Raw genomic sequence first — 23,362 nt, 5'->3', positions numbered from 1 at the left:
AAAATAGAACAGCAAAGAGCTAAGACACAACAGAAAAAAACTGTTCGAAAAAAAAAATATTTAAAGTTAAAGATACACTTTGTATAACGGTAACCTAACGTTACATCTTTATGACCTCAAACATATATTTCTACTCACTAGTTACATATGCTTCATGATGCATAAGCAAATGTTGGTAGACACATTTGGGAAAAATTCAATTTTGTCCTGCTAGTGGTGCTAGAGGTAAATTCAGAGATAAAGATAATAGATGTATTATATGCATTATTTCAGAAAATGACAAAACACAGAAACACTGTTATTGTACAAAACCATATTTATTATAACAGTATTAGTACATGATACAAATATGAGCACATCCCCACCGTATAAAAATACAAAATCTTGGTGTATTCCGCACATAATAAAACATTTGACAAACTCAAATATTGATTCATGTGTGTAGTCAGTTTCATATAGCCCTGCAGCTTCATGTTAAACAAAAAACATGTGTCCTTCATCAAATATTCACAAGTAAGCAAAGGCTGCTCTCCAATCCTACGACGGACACTGGAGGTTTGTTGCATGTGCCAACGTCAACTATCTAATCCTAAGTAAACCAAAGTAAAAGAACCCAACAGTAACTCAGCTTTAGAGAGTACGGGGGGGGGGGTGAAAATGGTAAAAAAATGCTTTTTATTCGTAACTTTTGCATGTTCTATGAATGCCAGCCCTTTCTTTTGGGCCAGTATGCAGCTTTCTGTTGAATTATTTTCAGGATCTGAAAAATATTCAGCACCGGTTGCTTTTCTTTTTTTTTGCTGGACTTCAATAAAACTGACCGTGTCATTTCATCTAAAAGCTAAAGTATATGAACATGTAAGAATATACGTGGGATATCAATTGAAAGCAGGCAAAAATAATATCTTTGAAGTGACAGCCAATCTAATGCTAAACGCATTCATCCTCTTTGAATCAAAGAAATTCTTCAGCTGCCCTCGGATAGAAAGAAAATTATTTTGAGCAGTGGGAGATAAGCAACGGCAAAGTTCATTAGTTACAACATATCATGCGAAGTCCCTCCCCGAGTCGGAGCCTCACGGCTGGTTTCACACAGCCAGACTCCGACTCCTTGCAGAGGAACCGGGCTCCATGCGAGGTGACCTAAGCGGGTTGGACTCCTCTCTTTGGCCTTAGCTTCAGCCGAAAAACAAGTGTGAGGTGTGTGGAAATATAATACATTGTATGTAAAACGCTAACTATACTAATATCTGGAAACATGCTTTAATGCTACAACATAAGGGGAAAGCTTGTGGGAATAGTTGCATCTACTTTCTGTAGATATCTTTGCTCACAAAACAGTTTCAATATTGACTTGTTTTGGGCAGAAGAGCAAATCGTCTTGTGGGGGAAAAAAGTACATTAATACAATTGAGGAATTGTTATGGGCAGACAGGTGGGCCAGATTATCAGTCTTTTACTTCCTAGTTTTCAAGATGAATGGACGGCGAGCAGATAATTAAACCTCCGCTTTGTTCTTTGAGTGATCGGCGTGAGCCAAGCTCTCCTCGTGCTCCTCCTCCTCCTCAGGAACCTGGAAAACATATCGTCCAAATTATTTTCTGCAAAATGTTATTATAAGCATAATGAAAGAGACCAAAATGACATGTGAATGAATGTCAAACAAGCTTTACCAGAGAGTTGCAACGTACACAGAATAAAATCTAATAAAAATCTTGGTTGTGATGACGGGGTGAACCACATTCATCTCATAAAAATCACAAAACAAATATAATAACTAAGAGAAAATACCGCTTCTATTGCTTGTTATGCTCAGTAGTCCGGAACTAGAGATATTATTTATGAGAAATGGGATTTCTTACCTCCCAGTATATTGAGTCATCATAGCAGTTCTGGTCTGGCGGCTGTCCCCAGAACGGCAACTTCATTATGAAACCTGGAAGGAGAAAAGACATCGTTTGATTGCTGAAGCTTTTTCAAAAAAATGGAATCTTCCATTTCCACTGAGTGACAGTAATTGAACTTTTGTGTCACATTGAATGCCTCGTGTTTCATCTCCACCCACCTGTAATAGCACCTCCAACCAAAGCGAACCCGAGGGACGAAGCCAAGGCAGCAGCTTGCATGGCAGCATCACCTCTAAGAGGGGGGAGGAGGAGAGACGGGGACGCAAGAGCTGAAATTTAACTAAAGCATAACATCGCTTCAGAGCTACAATAACGTTATGTGCTTAGTCTTGTGGCTGGGTGATAATTCGAAAGGATAATTGTGCACATGCACACACACAAACATATAGTCATATGTAACGTATGTGGAGATGAGGATGGTCCTTACCCCTCTTTTTTCCCCAAGGCCACAGCCACTATACCGGCCAACCCTCCCAGGATGCCCGGCATGCCGTGCAGATTGTGGACGCCACAGGTGTCCTGGATGCCCAGGTTGGATGCCAGGATGGGCTGCAGAAGAGAAAAAGAAGGCCCCTTGTTGCAACCAAATAGTGTCTTTTATAAAAGGTGGAGTGCACATTTACTTTGTAAAGACGGCTGACAAAGACATTTTTGTGTTATTTACTTAATATTGTTCATTATTGATCCAAAAATATTTTCACAAATTTTCCATCACAGCTTTCCAAATCCCAAGGTGACTTTTGATTTTTGTTTTGCTGGACCAACAGTCCAAAACTCATTTCATCACTCTTTATTGTTTTTTTTTTTATGGAAAAAGACTAAAATCAGCCTTTTTAATTTTGCACCTTCGCTTGACTTTGCACTTACCGTAAGGTACTTGAAGCCCACAGTAGAGATGATGCCGGCCACAAATCCAATCAGCATTGCCCCATAAGGCCCAATGGCCATGTCAGCACACGTTCCCACGGCAACGCCACCGGCCAGGGTGGCGTTCTGGATGTGCACCTATAATATATAATCACATGTAAATCACTATATAACTGAATCACTTTCTTTATAAATGATTTAACTAGAGTTGTCAGATGATATCTGACCATGTCCAGTTTTCCTTTGTGCTCCACGAGACTGGAGATGGCGTAGGCGGAGAGCACGCAGGCAGCCAGGGAGAGGTAGGTGTTGATCACTGCCGTGAGCTGAGTTAGCCCCGGATCGGCTATGGCCGAGTTAAAACTGGGCCAGAACATCCACAGGAAGACGGTTCCTGTAAAAGAGGGTAAGAAGTCCTAATTATCTCATCCCTGTCAAACACGCTGAACGGGATCCTGCCGCGTGTTTATTTGCGTCCACTAGGTGACAGTAGTCGCACGCGTTCCTGTGAAGGAGGCCAGAAGGAGGCCAGTGACGGACCAGTGAGAGAAGCCACATTTTCACTGCTGAAGATTAGTTCGAAGTGCAACGGGCCCCCACCTATCATAGCAAACAGATCGGAGTGGTAGACAGATCCATCGTTGTCATGTCCGTTCCTCAAACCCGGTCGGTAAAGTACCCGAGCCACAGCCAGGCCGAAGTAGGCTCCAAATGCATGAATAATCATGGATGCACCAACGTCATTGGCCTGTGAGAGCAAAGGGGACGGGGTTCATTACGCTTTCATTAAGTAATTTAAATATAATACAAATTTTCCTGGTTGCAACGCCGTTGGTTCATTCACGCGTGCGTCATTGTGCGCTTACTTTAAAGATTTGGGCCACCAGATGTTCATTGATGGAGAAGAGGGAGATCTCCAGGACGGTCATGATGAGGAGTTGCACAGGGCTGGTTTTACCCAGAACAGCTCCGAAGGAAATCAGGACTGTAGCTGTGCTGAAGTCCGCGTTGATTATTCTGCAGGATTGAGAAGAAATTAGAAGTGACAGACCAGCACAGTTCAACACTCATCGTCTACCGAACTTAAAGTGATCCGTTGGAGCTACTAGTTTGTAGATGTCTGTTTAACTGCATGCACGTAAAACCGGCTGTCACTGAGAACCAACACGTGCAGAGGAAGACGTTCATACTTGAAGATGGTAACTTTGATCTTGCCATCTTCCAGGTGCCACAGACCCTGCGTGAGAAGGCCCCACTGCAGGCCGAAGGCAGCCAGGAGTAAGTTGAAGCCAACGCTGCTGAAGCCATATCTCTTCAGGAATGTCATCAGGAACCCGAAGCCGATGAAGATCATGACGTGGACATCCTGGAACACTGGAGACATGAGAAGGGAGGTCAGTGCTGCTGACGACTTGGTAGCGGGGAGGTGATTCGTTTTTTTTTCAGCTGAATGCCGACGTGAAGTTGAATTATATGAAACACTTTCACATATTCTCTTTGTCGCTTTCACTCTGCCTTTAATTAGAAACCAAACTGGTCTCCTTTCGACTTTGAACATCGCAATGATCAATTGAGCAGTTGCCAGACTTCCCTCCAGTCATTTCCTTCCCCAGGGCTGCATTGTCAGCCCAGGTCGGTTAGCTGGAAAATCAATTCAATCACACTGTGAATGGGATTCTGGGAAAACGCTTCTGCTGTTCCTGTTTCTATTGAGTGCGTGTGATCTTAATGAACTTAACTTAACTAAATCCCCTGAGGCAGGCGAGGTTCAGCACACCCTTATCTATTAGTCCGCGTCAACAGTCGGACAAAAACAGCAGAGTTTGGAATTTATTTCACCGTCAATTCATGGTGTTTTCGCTGTATTTTCAGAAGATCACAGAACGAGGTAAGCTCTTGAAGAGGAGCTTCTCTGTCTGTCAGCGGGATCTACGTGGACGCAGGCCAGCATCGCCATCCTGACAGGAAGTGGGGACTCCTGTTTGTGAGCCTTCACACTTGATGTATCGAGCCCCATTTGTGGAAAATACATGGAGGCGGTGGCTGACAAACAATGTGCTTCGTTTCCTGTTGTGTGGACAGGTCTCCAGGGTTGGGCGATGTCTACAGATTTAGCATGTGAGGTTGTCCGCGGTGACAATTCCAGATGGGCGATGTTGTCAGTGTGGTGGAATCCAAAGAGGCTACAATTGAAATACTCGTTAGTGCTTTACTGGGTTTCTTTAAGGGCTCCAAAAACAGTTTACTCAAACAGATGTTACACTGTAGGCTGCTGTTGATCATTAACCCCTCAGATGAAAACAGAACAGCCGAAATCTTGGGAAGTCATAGCGGTTTCCTGGCTGCTCCAAATTTGAAATATTATTTATTGATGTTAAGACTACTTGAATCTGAAACAGATTTATTTTTCCAAAAACGTCAAATCCCTTATTTCACTCGTTTTTAAAACGATAAAGATCCAATGCGCAACATAGCAAAGTGCAAACGTCTTGAGTGTCTTATCATCAGTCTGTCATTTAAGGGATGATTGAAGGCATATCTCATGTTGTCAACCTTACTTTTACATTCTCCAGGCCTGATAAACTAATCAATTGTTTTGCAAGCACAGACAGAATCAGCTTGACAGGACAAGTATGCGTTCACATAAAGGGAATTTTGTGAATATACTTTTAAAGAAATCAAAATTAAACCAAGGCATATGGACAACACAGACTTTTGTATACACAAATATGTATGAACATAATTATTACATACACATATTATAAAAAATCCCCTAAATGAGTAAATAAATGTGTATTCTTTAAGTGCACAACACTGCACTGCACTTACACTGCCATCGTCAGCAGCTGATCCAGATGTAAATATTCATTTTGCTCACATCCACACAGTCTTTGCCCCTTCGAGTTGTACTCTGACCCCCCCCCCCCCCCCTCCCCTACGCGGTTGTGTGGCACAGGCGTTGCTTCTCTTGTAGTAGGAGCATTACAGTGAACAGTAGAGTAGATTGAGGAAGAGGAGGAGGAGGTACGGCTGGAACGCTGCCACGGTGTCTGGCACCACGCCCAGATGTTCGCTCATGCTCAGTAATCTTCTCAAGAACTGGTTGAGCCGATACGATAAAGAGAGAATCCCCTCAGGACCGACTGCCGTGCAGTCTGTAGAGGAGGGAAGCAACCGGTGCTACAAGAAGAATTATTATTTATTTTAAAGTGCTGGAGCAGCAGATTCCTCTCTCAGATTCCTCAGTCTCCGATGTTTTAAATCTGCAATTATACTTTATTATAAAAACTTGCAGTGTTTCGTCATGCCATACGTCCAGAATTCAACCTTACTACATGATTGATTTTGTCCGCCATAGTTTAAATTCACTCCAGATCAGTCCTCCCTTCGATCCTGTAGCTGCAGATGTCTGGTCTGCAGATCTCACCAAACGCATTCCAAAGGCTCTCGGCTTCAGCTCACGCAACACAAGTCTTGATACTTGATATTCTTTCGAGGTATTCGCTGATATGTCCTTCATAGCAAGGTGAACGTCTTATTTAAAGAAAACCTGCTTATTGGTACCTCAATTAGACGTTTGGATCTTGTGAGTTTTTTCACTTCTATCTGCTGAAGGAGTTCATGTTTCTCTTTGCTCGCCTTAAACCTCAGTTTTACACGTGCACACATGATGTATGTTATATTATAACTAGTTTGAAAGCCAATGGCGGGCCAATATGGAAAAAAAGTGGAAACTACACTAATGATGGATTTTTCCACTGAAGTACAAGAACGTCTGTGTCAAGAAGTCACCACGATACCTGAACATTGAAGTATGGACTGGAAGGAAAAATAAGTGTGAATGTGATCAGGAATGTTGTAACTGCAACATTTTAGTAGGAAAACCGTATCACAAAGCAGAGGATTATTACACAGCAGACTTTCCGGGAGAGGACACTCTCTCAATGTGATCAAAACGAAAAGTAGAGACAAAAATAATGAAAGACATTCTGAAAGACAAGCTGGGCATGTTGTAGATACACTCAGCCGTCACAAGGAACCAATGAGCTAATCTCTTCGGGGCACACCTGCCCCACCCAATAATGAGCAGACATTCAACAGCTGGGACATCTTCTTGCAGATAAGTTTTCAAGATCAACTACAGAAGCCGCTCTCAATAAATACCGTCATTAAACAGTTGTTTTGCCATTTTTAACATCTGCTATTCTTTTATGTTATCTGTTTGCTTGACACATTGATTTGTAACACATGTGACCTCCACTCTATGAGACCCGACACTCTTCCCTGCAGGATCCTCAGCTGCATGCGTATGAATAGACTTCGTGAGAGACGGGAATGTGTCCCCATGACTCCTCTTATTGCAATTAGCAAACCTCTGGACAGACCTCCAAAAATCGTCTATTTCTGTTAGCAAATAATTGGAGAATTTCACCCATAAAACAGAATTAACATTCTTTCAATGAAAGAAAGGCGGCCCTTTTCAGTTCAGTCATAACCTCAGTTATAGTCACTTCAAGACCATAAAAACCAATGCTTGGAAATATGGAAGATTTGTAGATTTCTCCCTTTTTACAATCTTTTAAAAAATGTCCTGCAATTGTGTCATGTTCTACTTAAAAATCGGACCTGTCGACATCAAAGCTACAACAAATCCAGCTGATAAAAATATGTTAACAAGAGAATTCGGTAGAGGAGCATCCCTCTTTCTGCAGCCCCAAGCACACTTACTGGGGTAGAGCTCCATGGGCCGCGGCTCTTCATGGTGGGTTGCGTTGCTGTGTGGGTCGTGCCCGTGACTTTTCCCATCATCATAGGTCACAAACACAGCAAACAGGATGATGATGACAATCTCCAAAGCCAAGGCTACAATGGGAAACTTCATCCTCATGTTGGTGGCGTACGCAGGCATCCTGAGACCGGCTGTGGTTCACCCTCACAGTCTCCCTATCGGTTGTTTTTAGTGGGTAATGCTGTGAAGGGGGGAGAGAATAAACGCGTGTCTGGTTTTAAACCGATGCAGGTTTGGTGGTGACCAATGACAGGGCAGAACACTGAGGCCTGGGTGGGAAACACCCCCCTCAAGGACTTTGCTCATGGGGACGGGTTTCCTCTCAGAGCGTCAGAGTGGATAAAGCAAAAAACAACTGTAATGACATAAGTGAAATATTTAATGACTCCTCCTTCCTGTCGGGGGAGAATTTGTGGAGCTGCATTTTGTGAGTCTCTGAGGGTGTGTGACCTTTGTTTGTTGTTTTATGTGTTGGGACTGGTGCGTTTGTTTCATGTCACACATTAGAAAAATAAAATTAAGTCTCTATTTACTATCTAGGACTGCTGTTTCAGATACATTACTTTACAAATAGTAGTAATACATTGCAAGTAAAAGCCCTGCATTTTGGGTTTTTCCGCAGGTAAAGTACAGAAGTAGCAGCAGAAAAGTACGTAAAGTACTGGCATGGTGTATGGACCCATTATAACTAATCCATTTCTGTAAAAACTGTGTTTTAATCTTCTAGCTGGTTGAGGTGCCGCCAAATGTTTTGTAATTTGATTTTTGTAAGTAGAATCCAAATCTGCGTCTCTAATTGCAATTAATATGCAGCTATACACATAGACATCACTATCAATCAAATAAAATAGTAATTGCACTATCATTGCACACAGCAAGTACCTGAGCAACAAAATGCAGTTTAGCATCTAACCTGCAAATGGTAGGATACAGATATTTATTTTACAGAAAGACTAATTCAACAACCGAACCTTAAACCTGTTGGTTACTAACCTCAACAACTGTGATAAATGGACAATAAACGACTTATATAGTTACAATATAAATGAATGCAACCACGGTAAATCAATGGATGGTATGTACAGTATACACAGGGACATAGAATAGTATACACATGGGGAGAACAGCTCTGGTTATGTCGTGCAGTACAAACAGAAGCAGGATAACATGTACAGTGACCATCTGTCAGGTCTGGTACACTGTAAAAAAAAGTCAGTAAAATTTACAGTGAAAAACTGTCAAATCAAGATGGTAAGAGATATTTGAATGGAAATGAGTTAAATTCAGTTTCTATGACAGTTTTATCACTGTTAACTGCACAATTTTTTTTACTCATAACAGAAATACACCGTAATATGGAAAAATTCAATATTGTGAATTTTACATCAATTACTTCTAAAAAATACATTTCGTTAGGGTTAAATATATGGACCATTGTGGTGTCTGTGACCGGTTGACTCTGGCTGGTGGACCTGCAGGTGGGCGTGGCAGAGGGAACACTTGAGGTAATCAGCAGCACTGGAAACACATGGGCTTTGTGTGCCAGTGCACTCTGATAAAAGGCCCTCTGGTCTCAGGGTCTCTCTCTCTCTCTCTCTCTCTCTCTCTGCCTTGAGACACCCGGTGTGCAATTTGGTTAAAGAGTATGGTTTGTTATGGTTTGCTATTTGGTTAAAGAGTATGGTTTGTCCTGATACAACACTACACACACACACACCTTCCACGCATGCACTCACCTCCACTGCTGACTCCACGTGCCACTGTAGCTGTGAGTCAAATAAAACTCCATTCTGACTACTTGCTTGTGGCATCCCCTCCTCGTTGTCATATAAAATATTTGTACATTTTAAATAAAACATCTGGTCGCCAGTGCTGTAGTGGTAAAATTAGAGGTGGGTAAACTACAATTTTTGTTATCATACAGAGCTCGACGCGATACAACGCTATGGGAAGCAACGCAACACAAAGTGCCGCGGCTCTGTAAGGTTGTCCTGGCTATATTGCATTATGTTATCAGTTAAAGTCAGATACAATCAATGACAGTGAATAAATGTTTTTGTGGTTTGTAGTTTAGTCAATTTCAAGAAAACAGTAAAGAAAAGTATGTGTAGGCCTTAAAAAATTGAAGGTGGTGGAGGGGGAGACAAAAGAAAGAACCTCTATTGGACCTTAAAAAAAATGAAGGCCTCTGGAAACAGGCCCAAAGTGTTACAGCTGAAACGTGTAATATTAACAACCAAGTTAACACTTCCCCTGCTCCTTAACCAATAAGAGAAAGCTCCAAAAGTCAACTTAACTAATGAATCCATTCTGATCAGGCGGGCTGATCCGTGTGTGTGTGTTTACATCCTGATTGGTGGAGCCGCCGCCGCAGGGGGCTGATTGGAGGGTCACGGACCAAACAGCGCAGATGAACGTGATTCAGACCACAGCGTTTATATGTTCAACAATATGAAACGTAGTCTTAGGTGTTTTTAAAAATGACACCAAGTTTATTTCGGATTATTCCAAAGAAAGAATACAAGGCGCGGGAAACTTTAAGGTGCGTAAACGCTATTTCCAAAATCCCAGAGATGCGTAAACGACGTTTACGTGTGTTTACCCTCCACTACAGCCCTGCTTGTCACTGTAAATTTCACTAAACAATATTCTTATGACAGAAACACCTCATCATTTGCACAACATTGAATATTGTGTATCACTTCTAAAAACTACATTTTGTTAATGTTCAATATACTAACCATTGTGGTCCCAATGGTGCCATAACGTATTATACACTTAACAGGCAGCCCTGTAGTGAAAAACTGTTTCTCACTGTTAATTGTAATGAATATTGCACCAAAAACAGCAATAGACTGTGATATGAACAAAACCGGTATTAGCAGAGGGATTCCTTTCCTGCGTAACAGAGCTAATGACAGGTGGTGGAGGAGGTAGAGGGAAACAGTCAGAAAGAGAAAGAGGGAGAGATCAAACTGTAGTGATAAGCATTGAGAACTTCTTCTGCACGAATTAAACATTACTTTTTTCGATGAGAAAGCGACGTGATTCCAAGGAACACAGCCTTTCTTCATGAGGTAAACATGCTTTTTGGATTTATCACAGTCGGAAAGGAGTCATAGGAACCTTGTATTGCATTGCATGAGACAATTTGGGCATCTTTTAATTTTCACTTTCAGATCTTTTTTTTCGCGTTCGGATCCTTTATTTCACATTCAGACTTTTGACCCTGATGTGGCGTAGGGGGCGGGGCATCAACTGGAAGGGGCGTGTAATCCTTTTTGGAAAAAAAATGTTTGGAATCTGAAAATATAAGATTTGTATGCGAAAATATCAAATCTGCCACCAAAAAATATAATAAAGTGAATATCAAAAAATAAGTAAGTGATAAGTGAAGATTGAAAAAAATTGAAATATAATGAAAAAAAATAAAGAGCTGAATCAAAACTATATTCAACCCGAAAATATTTTTGGTCCAGTTATTTTTATTTTGAATACATTGTTGTATTTTTCAATGTTCAACAACAAAACTTAAACTTTTATTTCATAAAGAGAGCGAGAGATCAAGGGTGGGGACCTGTGTACTGAAACATCCTAAGGGAATAGAACATGTGAACATACAATAAGTACTTGTTATCCAACAGTTGAGAAGAAGAGGACCTGTAGGCAGTCAGCTGCATGGATCACGATGCAAGCTTATGATAGTCTGTTACACAACAGACTATCACAAAATAGGACAAAACAAGTTATGTCCTATTTTATAAGGATATCAAATACTCGTAAGATATTCAAATTTCCATTTAACAAATAGTTTGATATGTAGAGGTATGTGAGCTCACTCAAAGGGGGAATATATAATATAGAACAACTGTAAATACAGATCAAACATTGAATGAGAATGTGTTTCCAAACTTTGGCTGGTACTGTATGTGAGTACCATAATGCAACTGTGTAAGTGCCATGATCAGTCATATTGGTATTGTTGTTACTCCGATTATTATTGATAGTTTTGAACAGACAACACAAAGCTGCATCTCTCCTACCTGTCTTCAATCAAATCTGGACCCAATGACTCAAACATCATCTTTGTCGAGGCTAATTACAGGTAAGCGGTGGTATTGTTCAGTGTAGCAAATATTCCTCAGGTATATACAGGACTCACTTATTCAAATGAAATACAACTCAAAAACAGGACAGTGTATTGTATTCTATTTTCCTTTATTTTGCAACAGTTCTGTAAAAGTACTTCAAAAAAACGTTTTTTTAGAAACAACTGATTCAATTAATTTGACTTTTTTAACACTCATGAACTCTGAAATGTACATTTATAAAAATACATACCGTGATGTCTTATACGTTGACGCCGTAATTTTTACGGTGTCAGTATTTTACCGTATTTTCAACATTTTTTTTTTTTACAGTGTAGGCGTCTCACGTTGCATCACCGGGGTTCCGTCCGTGACCCTACAGGCCGCGCGTGCAACGAGGATCTCGTCGTGTCACAGTGTTAAATACTGTACATCACACGCCTGTGCCTCCTCTCGCACTGGAAGCCCACCCGGCAACCTCATCTAATTGGCTCGCAGGCCCCCACAGTGAGTGTGATGACAATCTGAGCGCCGCTCAGCAAATCCCCTCCGGCCAAAGGTCCTTCATTTGGATCCGAGAGCTTTATGAATAACCAGAGGTGTTAATCACTACCAGCAACAGATTTCTGTTATTTTTGGAGCGCAGCGCACCGAATGTTTCCCCAGACCCTTTTGGGAAATGACTTACTTGTACAAATGTTGAGAGATCTCAAATCCGCCGCACTACCGCTAGAAGTAAGCCACACAGAGTTGCGTTGTAATATTTGGCAGAAAGTAGAGGCTTTTTATCCTGTTGATCCCGGGATCCCTTTGTCGTTGTTGTTGTTGTTGTTGTCTTCACAAATGAGCTAATAAGCAAACTTGCCGAGCAGGAAAGGATATGTGGTCCGACTGTTACCGTCATTCATTCATGACGGTCGTAGATACTTCCTCATTTTCTTTCCCCTCAAACTCTTAAAAAAAAAATACAATTTCAGTCCACTCATTACAAAACAAAGCCTCGTCCTCGTCACAAGACTCATTTTGCCTCCTGAGTAGTTAATATCCTGTGAAATGTTTCTACAACAGTGAAGCTCTGATCTGCAATTATTGGACCAATTATCATGTCTGTAGTTTAGCAATCAACTGCAGGGAGCATGAGAACTGTTTGTGTAGTCAGGACGGCTCAATGACAGTAAGTGCTCTGAGTCTCACATTTCTCAGCAGAATGCCCCGGAGGAACCGGGGCGCTAAGGTCGTTGCTTCTACATATCGTGACCTCCCTAAGAGGCATGAATGAGCTCGACGTTGAGACTGATTTGGATAACACGCTTTGATCTGCTAGTGTACAGGAATCCCCTCAGGATGGACAATATATAAAATACACATAGGTGTCTTTTGTGGAATAAGATGAGAGGAGTAATTAATGGGCCTTATCTGTAGCTACTGGCAGGCGACAGCATGCGGTATTCACAGTGCAGGTTAAAGGGGCCGAAATACAATTACTTTGTGACATCTCTTTTTTTCATAAGATTATAAACCACACAAATCCAATAGAATCGTACATTTTTGACTCTGACTTGGGCCTCTTTCATATGTCGTCTGATGTTTTACGCGGCAACCTCTGTGTGTTCATTTTGGAATTCATGCAACGCTTAATTCCTCCTTCCTATGTTTCCATGACGACCACATACCACATATCTCTAACGACTTAATGGTTGACTAGCATTGCTTCTGTGCATTTCAGTGAAAAGATGAGAGCTTTTTTCTAATTTGAAGCGTTGAGAGCGGTGCACTCAGTAAAAAGACATACGCTCTGTCCTCATTGGGAACAACTTTAAAAAACACTGGCCCCCGAGAAAAAGGCGCTATGTGGACATGATCCTGTGTTACCCACAGACTTATTTCAGGCATCTAATCAAAAAGCCATTAAAAAAGCAGATCAATGACTCGAGACGAGGGAACGTGAAGTGTTATTCTATTGGCTTCTCTGGTTAGACCCCGAGGCTGCTGCCTAATCGTGTGACGTCAAATTCTTGCTTCGCCAGGCTTGTATGGACTTTTTGGGCAATTTCAAACAATCCCCATTATTTCTACTGGAAATAAATGTGTTGGCTTGTTTAGGTTCACAGAATGTGAGAACATTCAACTCTTTGAACATTAAAGCCACAAAGCAGAGAAAAAAAACCATCTAAACTAAACAGCTCAATCACTTTTAATCTCGCCTCCCTGTGAACTTTAAGAAGCATTCCAGAAAAACCATTAAGCGATTTATCTCTACTCACTCACCGTAGTGAGATAAATCGCGTAATGGTTTAAATCTGTGCCATAAACCACAGATTTGTGGAAAATAAACAAGCCGCCTGGCCGAAATGAGCTCCATCCTTTGTCCGGGATGCAACATATATGACTACTCAGCCCTCTCTGATGTCATGGATGCTTCAAAACCCTTCCGACTGCGTAGTAGATACTTGTCCATTGTTGACAGATTGAGTGTGACGGCAGTGGAAAGATGACCCGGTGAGTTTAAGGGATCGTCCACCAAAGGAGCAGGAGGATGGAAGCCTGCTTTTGTTCGCTTTACTTAAGTCGGCCATGTAAAGGTCGAACTGAGGTTCAACATTTCCATTTTTTTTTCTGAGCAGACTTTGAAGATTTATTTGGTATTTTTGATGAAATGTCACGGTTAAATATATCAAATAAGAACATACGCAGTACATTTGCTTAGTGTTACTACTCTTATCTCTTTTTTTGGGGGGGGGGGGGGGGGGGGGCACCACCTTGCAGCGGATATTTTTGCACGGACTTTCCTCCGTGTGGTTGTTTGCTCAGTTGTTTCACATGCAAAGGTCAACTCCACATGCGTGGTTGGTATCGCGTGCCCCATCCCCAAAGTATTCACTGGGTGACACTTGTAATGAGGACCAGTAATGTCCTCACAAGGAGTCCTCCCTGTGCACTGCACGATACAGCTCCTGTGAAGCTACTTACTCACGTCGTGTGGGATACTCGGGGGATCAACATTACATTCCTTGGGAGGAATCTTCCATAAGGAGTTATGTATGTGGCTGATGGGAAACAGGCCCGTCGGCGTGACAGAGAAAAGCCAGGGTCCTTTTTCCACATTACTCGTAACTGTCCTTAGTCGGGTAGGGTAACAGGTTTCTACATACATGTGCATCAACTCCAGAGAGCTTTGCATGAGCAATATCTTGAATAGTCCAGACTGATTTATGAGGCCTCATAAATACATGCGGCGTTGATGCACGAGTGAGTTGACCTGGAGTCAAAGTGGAGCCGTGGAGATACTTTAAAGTCCTCTCTGGAGCCGGTCCATCCGCTGGGAAACTTTTGTTATTGCTGTTTCTGTTTTGAATCTCTTGCAGGTTCCGAGCAAAGCAGCAGGTTTGCAAATGTCTGAAGAGCTCAGAAGGGCAGAAGCTAGGAGTTAAAAATACTGCGTGTTTGACTAAGATAACTTGCATCGGTAAAAGCCGTAGCTGTTGATTTACATGCAAATAGGATTAATGACTAAGGTCAGCTAAAGGTGAAGCATTTTATTATTATTATTTTCTAAAATGATTACTGTTGTATTCAGAAATGAAGAAACGCCGGACAGACAGAGGTCATCGCAGATCGAAAGGATAAAATCAAATGTATTTAATAAAAGTGATGGTGTTGTGGTAAAAACAACATCTCAGCTGAGGAGCCGCTGGTCTCAACAACCAACAGGCCCCAGGTCAGTCCTTTGACCGTCCCTAGTGCCCGTCTGTCGCCTCCACCAGCGAGCTCCAGAACAATGGTTCCAACAGGTATTTATACCAAAGCTTAAAGGTGTGAAAGTTAGTGTCCACTCCTTTGGGAGTGGTCTTCTGGTGAGTTCAAAGTAACTCGGATTTCGAATGACCCTCAGTCAATATCAGTTGTTGTTCAAGTATTACATGCATGCATTCCAGTTGATTACATTACATCAAATACAATCATAACTGTACATTGATGTTATTCTATTACAGTTGCAGATTTACAGTGATTTTACAATATTGTCATTACTTTATTGATTACACAGTTTCAGAATCATGGCTGTATTCTGTTGTACACTATATGCATTTTTATTAATTATATGAACGGGGTCGTCAATTTATTTCTAATATCCTACATTACAATGCACTTTGAAGGAACCCAATTAGCTTGGTGAGAAAAAAAAGGGTTATTTTAGCCGCATGTCATAAACAGAGACCTTACCAATGGCTTCTTTCCAGAGAAGACCAGAAGTATTGACCTTAAAATATGTCGCCTCTTCAACAGGCACTGATGTTATGGCAGTTATGAAACTGTTTGTGTCCCCACTGCAGTGAGTCTGTACGTGTTGAGTGTAAATACCACTCTCAAAGTTTTTCACTTGAGCTGAGGTTCTCTGCTGACATGGAATTCCTCAGGCGGAGCATATTTTACATTTCCAGCTGCAGAATTCTCTTCGACTCGGCTCTTTGAGTTTACCATGTGCTGAAACTCCTATGGGGGACAGTTATCTAATCCCAAGAAACGAGTCCTGCATGTTTTCTGTTTTTTTCCGGCCCTCCATGTGTCGTTATCTCCACGTGCAACCCTTTGAGCTGTGTGCAATGTGACGATCAGAGGGGGGGTTTCAGAACGCTTACAGGGGTCAAAGAAGTACATCAGACACTCAGCGGGCGACTGCTGTTGAAGCTAAAGATGAGAAGCACGCAGGTGAGGAGAAAAGAGCTGGTCTCTTTCTCTCTGCAAAAGAAATGATAGAAAATCCAACTGAAAGGGTTTTTAGTTTCCTAATACAAATAGTTTCAAATACTTATAATTGTATATTTATTCTCAAAAATCACTTCACCTTCTCAACCTTTTTACAATGTAAAGTCCAAAAACGCCATGTGAGGCTCGTCAGGAAAAGCCATGGCTTCACTAATAACCACATATTAACATCTGTTGATACTTTGTCTTAATCGGCAAGTTTTTTTGTGAGACATTTGTGCAATGCGGCCTTTTAGAAAGGAAAAAAGCAAGTGATCAATCCTCTGACAAGCATGTGGTCCTCGTTATGCAACTATACAGGATCAAACTTTTTTACTTTTTGATATATGACGGGGATGCTAGAGGAATGTTTTGCCTCGATAGTAATGCTTGACTGAATGATTTCACAGGATTCTTTGAAACTGTGCTAAGAGGGTAAAGCATTTTAAAATATGGATGCATCTGTTGCAGCTTGTGAGCAGAATTAAAGGGATAGATGTATAAAGAACTATGTGCTGTTGTAAACTACTTTTCTCATAAATATACTGTTTGTATAAATATGAGTTGATGAGATGGCAAAAAAGAAGAAAGAAGTCGACCTGCAGCTTTTACCGCTGTGTCAATGCTAATTGTGTCGGTGTAACCAGGGAGCTTGCAAGCATGCAGCAAAATGACAACCCCATTCTCAACATTGCCTACGAAGCTCTGGTTAGCCAAAATAGCCGTCAGCGAACGCGACACCTGGGGCCCGCGACCGGGCCCAGGAGCCGCCCTTCTCAAGTCCACCACCACATTCCCCATGCATCTGGTTTAGCAGTTATTGAGAAATCTTCTCCCGAGCCGAAGTGACGCGCGGCCCTCCTCGCGAGTCATCACCAGAGGAGCCAAAAAGATATCACTACTAAAGCCACAAGGATGGATGGAATGGAGAGGAGGCAAGTGGATAGACACTCTTTCTATCACCACAGCCCTCCCCCGCCCCCTCCCGCAAAACACCCCACCCCTCGTTTCCTGCGACTGGGGCCCTCAGCCAGGAACAGTTGCACACCCTGATAAGCCCGCTCGAAGGGAAGCCTATGCATGCTGGTAATCAGCGAGCTGGATGCATGCAATCAAGAACAATTACAAGCTCTCATCGTGTTTATGTAGAGGCCCCTTTCATGCTGCTTAAGTGAGGGGCAACTGCGCGGCATCGCACCGCGATTCAAGTCACACGGTTAAGAGGGCGCACCTCCGCCGGAGTTTGTTCAGGTGGGATGAAAAGTAAAGTGAAGGCCAGATAGAATGCAATGCAAGGTTTTACAACTGCAGTTTCTCTGCCGCCAGCAGCTGCTTGCCTGAAAGGCTTCGCAAACAACTGCAGATGCCGACAGGCAGCGATGTTTGGAAAAAGAAAAAAAAGAAGAAAAAAAAGGCTGAGAGCACTCGAATGTTTAACAGGTGTTTGGGGCGATTGAGCGGAATGCATATTGAGTAACCGAGGGCCGCGGAAAACAGGCATCCGTCAAACCCGGGTGCGGACAGAGGAGCGTGAGTACAGTATGAGTTCTGTTCAAACACATGTGCAAAATTGGATACAGACCTTCCAGTTATGTCTTTTCTCCGTGACAGGAGGAAGATTTGCAGTGACTGACCCTCTGACGCCCTCTCCCAAGAGGTGTGGTCGTTCCCCGAGGGTTAATGGATTAAATCCATAGATTTAGATATTTAACTCTCAGCAGTACGGCAACACAGTTTGAGCACTCACAGAATATTTTAACAGAGTAGATTCATTTAATGGCATTTGCTAGTTTCCTGTTTGGCTCCATGAAGACATATTACGTCTACAAATACATTTCAACCCATGCTTACTGCTTACTGTATATGGGTGCAACAGGGGGGGGGTCAGTTTGGTTACTGTGTAGTGCCTTGGGACTTCTTCCATTTGCCTGCAAACAGAGATAAATCTTTAGTTTGCTTTCTAGTTTCCTCAATTACGAAGATAACACATGCGAGTTGTGGTCCATGGACCCCGCAAGTAAAAAATGCATGATTACACCCATTAACATTTCTTCTGCCTGAGAAAGTGACAATAAAAGGTCTTCAAAAGAGCTGGACTTGAACTCTGAAGCCACCTTCCTTTTTCAGTTTTTAATGTCAGCTCGGTGAGCGGAACATCTGTTCCTACAGCTTTGCAGTGTTTTTAAATCCTCTCAAGACTAGAAGGAGTTGCCTGTCGGGTTGTTGTTGGATGAAAGCTTTTGTCGGAGAGCGCTTTGGCTCCCTCACTAGTACATCCTGATGCCATGTTGTAATAGCTTTATCTAGCGCAGGCTTCTTTAAATGACGCCTAATTGGGGGTCTTCGCCGCACCCTTTCCTACTGTGGCTCCATGAGGCAATCAACCTGCCGCGTTATCGCCACATCTTAATAAAAACTAAAATGATTGGACCACAACCCAGGACTTCCCATAGAAATAGGAAAAGGAGGGAGGAGGGATGCGGTTAAAAGGCAACCGAAAAAAAACAAAACAAGAAAACATCCTGACCTAAAACGACATGTGTGAGTGGGCTTTCAATACACAGGATGTAGAGAGCGTTTGGTGGGTTCGGCATGTCGGCGAAGTAGAAAATGCAAGAAAAAAGAGAAAATAAGTTGTCACGCAAGCGACGGAGTAGACCACACAGCAGGGAGGAGCTTCGTGTATGTGCGATATGATTAACGACTGCAGTGTTTAAAACATTTACACGTTGCAAAAGTGTTTGGCATCCAGCAGCAGGTTTCAGCTGTGTGATGAACTCTTTCTGGGAAACATTGGTTTAAAGGAGTTAAGTAATTATATCCTAGAATTTCCAGCAGCCACATAGAACAGAATATTTGTTGAATGTGTCTTTTGTGGGACAATCCAGCTGTTTAAAATGCGTCCCTCACATGTTAGTTATTACAGGACGCATGATAATTACATAAGAGCTGGACACAGATGTACAGTTTAGGGCCTGTTTACTATACATGGGAAACCACATGTTTGTTCTCTCTTCTTTTTCTCCTGACAGTTGAACACGCCGAGCCGTATTCGTGGTAGAAACACCATCAATTTGGGGGGACATGGTTAACTTCAAATGTTAAGAGTCCTGTCAGGGCTGTGCAAACAGATTCATCTGATAATATTTGCAATTTTTCTAGGTATGTGTCCGTGTATGTGTGTTTGCATGCAATGTTGGTTTAAGGTCACGGTTAAGGTCACAGCAAGGCCTGTTGAAACCCTGTACGACTAGAATCCATTCCAACCACAAACAGTTTTATGTTTATATTTAATTCTATGTTGATACATAGTTATGCACCACAATTATCGTTTAGGTGTTTGTTTATTGTACACTTATTTACTCATTGTACAGATAACTCCCCGTGTCAGCTTCACGAATCAGACATTCATCTTCCATCGCTGTGCTTTGAACGCGAGCAACAGAAACACATAAAAACAGGGCGTCGTCAATAAATAAATGTTACCTTTTGCGCGTTTAGATGATTGCAATCAGTTGATGAACGTTTTCTCAAATACCAAAGCGCCGTGCACACTTTACTCTGCTTTAATGACGTACGTTGCCACGGGGCCTTTGCACAGCAGACTGGAGCAGATCCTGAAATAGAATTGAACAGAATTGCGAATCAGGTTTGAAGTTAGATTTTAATCATTAGATAGCGAATGATTTCTCTACCATCTGTACAATAAGTGGACCTGGTCATGCAGCCACTGAAAGTGTGCTGGAAATGGCTGAAGGACTTGAAAGGCGCTTCATGAATGCAGCTCCATTCACCATTTACTTTGCAAACCATTTTAGTTTGAAACTAGATACTAAATATCCTAAGAATCCAGTCCTGAACTTCACCCTTTCAACTATCTCCTCTCATGTCACATAACTGGCCGTTGCCACGAATGCTTCGGCTGCCACTGAAATAATGAAGCGAGTGATTGACCCTTGCGTGACCAATCCATTCCTGAGTGAAGCTCATGGATTTGGACCCTGCATCTGTTGGACACGGCTAATTGCAAACAGACTCACCAGGATGAGAAAAGGGAATGTTCTCCGTGTCTTCTGTATAAATGTCAGGCCCAACAAACGTCTGTGTTAGATTACCGTGGCAGGAGTGATAAGCAGATGTAAAGACCCGTGGGGGTTATTTATTATCGGGGGGGAAAAGCGTGGAGGAAAAAAAAGGGCCAGAGCACTCCAGTGAGAGCAGCGCTGCGGAGTAAATAATGCGCTCTCATGCAATATTATGTCAGGGCAGCGCGCCTCCCTCTTGGGATCATACACCGGATTGGATATACAGCTCGTGCGTTTCTCCCATCAAGTTTCAAAGTACTCATGTAGGAACGAGGAATGTGAAAGTTGATAGGGGAAGCGTCAGAAGGTGCCTCTGAGGTTATGTGAGAAGACAAACATGTGCATTCATTGAAGTTGCTTTATGTCAAACAATTCCACGAATAATGTTATAAGAAGTAAGAATGTATAATGAGATACTAAAATGTGGTTCTGTATCCTCTGTTTGCAGTGAAATAGCAATATAGTTCCCTAAAAGTGACATTATGAGAATTCTGCACACGACACTTTAACTTATTTAACTTAATTTATAGTTAACTTATAATAGATGAGCAATAAAGTATATTTTAATATCAATAAGCAAACAAAAGAAGATTAATGAAGGCATGGCAAATATGCTTATAAATGTGTTATAGCCTTCTATTAACTGTATTATAATGCCATTATTAACACTTATATAGGCTTATAAATGTTAATAAGCATCTTGTAAGGACTTGCAAGGGCCTTATTACCTATTAATTAATAGTTATTACAAAGACCTTAATATAAACTTTACTAATGTATCTTTTAAATAAATGCAATCTATGTTTTTCACAGCAATAAAACATGGACATTAAAGAGGTAATTATGACATGTTTGAACTCCTAACACAAGATCTAAGCAGCTTAAAACACATAACTAAAACTATATTCCAATTAGATAATTAGAAACTCGTTGTTTTATACAAATAACTACTGTGGATGACATAACAATGTAAATGGTTGAAATTTAGAACTTTTGATGGTTTACACTTCACGTCAGTTGAAATGATTTTAAGGACCATGGTGAAAATATAAAAATATAATCCGTATATGAATTAATGACTCCTGTATTGTGTTTAAACCCTGGTTTAATAAACCCTTATCTGTGATTGATTTGTTCTCACTCACGGTTGTGATTGTGTGTGATGGAATGTTTTGCACTACATTGTGTTTGGGATGTTCCTCCACCCAGCTTTTCCTCCTCTGCTGCCTCGGGACCCCTTTCCCAATGTTTGTTCAATGTACTCTTGCTTGGAGGACTGAATAGCGCTCAAAATGGCGCGAAGGGAGAAAGAGCACCACCAGTCTGCTGATGGTTGACACGATCCAGGCCTGTTTTATTGAGCCTTTGGCCACTGGGTGAACTTGCGGCCGTCACGCAGCCCTTGAAACAAACACCTCACCAACACGCGCCAGAGGAAGCGCAGCGCTCCCTGTCTCCATAGGTTATAAACTCCTCAGGAGAATATTGTGAAGTATGTGGATACTACAGAACCAGCTACCACATGTAGATTATAAATTAAAGTTCGCCATGGCAACCACCCACCTTCCTTCAGGTCTTTGTCGATGGAAGTGATGGACTGTCGGTGCTTTGGATTGTGAGAGAGGCTTTTGACCCTGTGATGTTTGTGTATTTGGGATGAAAGCTGAAGAACCTGCATCTCGAAGCACTTAATGAAAAGGAAGGAAGCTGCTCGACACTCTGCTTTTTTTAATGTTTCGGTGGCACTCAGTGGATAGGGGCTCACTTCCCCACAGGTAACACAATACAATGTAGAATGTAGTATTAGACGACCAATCCAGATTAAGTCCTTACCAGGGTTTTTATGTGCACATGGACAAAGGATTCATACAGACGTGTGTGTCTAATCATACTTTGAGGGGTTTCATTCGTCTATGGGACTTTCCAAGTTGAAGGCACACTCTTGAGTAATGAGTGCTGAGTAAATGAGTCTGGTATGCGAAACAGAACCAACACAGTTGGTCACGCAAAAATAAAAATAAAATTCAGTTCCAATATGCCTCTCGGCGCAAAAGGGAGTCAGATGACAGCGGCTCAGCGAACGTTTGATGGGGCCAGACAAGGCTCCTCTTCAACGCGGAGACCAGTGTCAATAGGTTTTAGTATGTCCCTCGGCAGAATGGGGGTCATCTGACAGTGGTTCAGCGATACACGTTTCCTCTGCAGGTGGCAGTTGAGTGTAAAGTGTATTCAACACCATCCCGTCCCCCCGCGAGTCAACGCGAAACATGTCAAAATCAAAGAGAGCAGAGGAATGTTATTTATGAATCCAACCCTGAATCACCAGACAAAAACATTAAGATTGGGAAACTCTGCCAAACCTTGGATTATGTTCGATACTAATTTATTTTTCCAGGGCTTTTCAAAGGGATTAAGAATTGATTGGCTGGTTACAACTTCAGACCAAAGAACATGTTTTTTACAATCGTAATCCCATACTTGGAATTCATTAAAAGGGTTATTTAAATAAATAAATGCTTATTGAGTATCACACTACATATTTGAAACATCTTTCTCAGGAATTTGCTTCACTGCTCCCTGAGAATTGCGGTCAGATTAAAACGGAGCGAGGTCTCTTTGTGGGCTTCCTGTTTCGAATCCAAAGGGATTGTGATGTGTGGAGATAACAGCTCAGACTAAATGAGCTGTCTTCAACGAGGACAGACTGATGGGACTGATCCCCCCGGTGTCTTCCTGCCTTTGAGGATGTATTTTTGTCTTTCGGCCAACATATTTCCCCTGTTTCTCTCTTCTCTCTTTCCCCCTTATTCCTCTTTTTTTTTACCGCTTTTATCGCCTTCTATTCTAACACTATCAAAATACATTGCAAGCGTAATGCACCCT

The 23,362-nt window shown here is 41.9% G+C and overlaps 1 protein-coding gene and 2 long non-coding RNA genes across 3 annotated transcripts; 1 reads left to right on the top strand and 2 right to left on the bottom strand.

The window, feature by feature from the left end:
- Window positions 1-1,209: 1,209 nt before the first annotated feature.
- rhag (Rh associated glycoprotein) lies at window positions 1,210-7,738 on the bottom strand. The gene is made up of 10 exons (NM_001267645.1): window positions 7,503-7,738; window positions 3,965-4,148; window positions 3,641-3,791; window positions 3,375-3,522; window positions 3,002-3,168; window positions 2,775-2,912; window positions 2,335-2,456; window positions 2,066-2,139; window positions 1,863-1,936; window positions 1,210-1,573 (listed from the first exon to the last, which is right to left on the bottom strand). The coding sequence occupies exons 1-10, from the start codon at window positions 7,681-7,683 to the stop codon at window positions 1,499-1,501; spliced, it is 1,314 nt and encodes a 437-aa protein (NP_001254574.1). The 5' UTR covers window positions 7,684-7,738; the 3' UTR covers window positions 1,210-1,498.
- A 4,026-nt stretch (window positions 7,739-11,764) lies between these two features.
- Window positions 11,765-12,585, bottom strand: LOC144389340 (uncharacterized). The gene is made up of 2 exons (XR_013453326.1): window positions 12,340-12,585; window positions 11,765-12,232 (listed from the first exon to the last, which is right to left on the bottom strand). It is a non-coding gene; the product is annotated as an uncharacterized LOC144389340 (long non-coding RNA).
- Window positions 12,586-17,500: 4,915 nt separating this feature from the next.
- LOC120808540 (uncharacterized) lies at window positions 17,501-18,484 on the top strand. Its single transcript, XR_005709977.2, has 3 exons — window positions 17,501-17,645; window positions 17,724-17,924; window positions 18,006-18,484. It is a non-coding gene; the product is annotated as an uncharacterized LOC120808540 (long non-coding RNA).
- Window positions 18,485-23,362: the final 4,878 nt, after the last annotated feature.

Source organism: Gasterosteus aculeatus, chromosome 18 (assembly GCF_964276395.1).
Source record: "Gasterosteus aculeatus chromosome 18, fGasAcu3.hap1.1, whole genome shotgun sequence".
Lineage (NCBI taxonomy): Eukaryota > Metazoa > Chordata > Actinopteri > Perciformes > Gasterosteidae > Gasterosteus > Gasterosteus aculeatus.
This window is presented reverse-complemented; position numbering and strand designations above follow the sequence as displayed.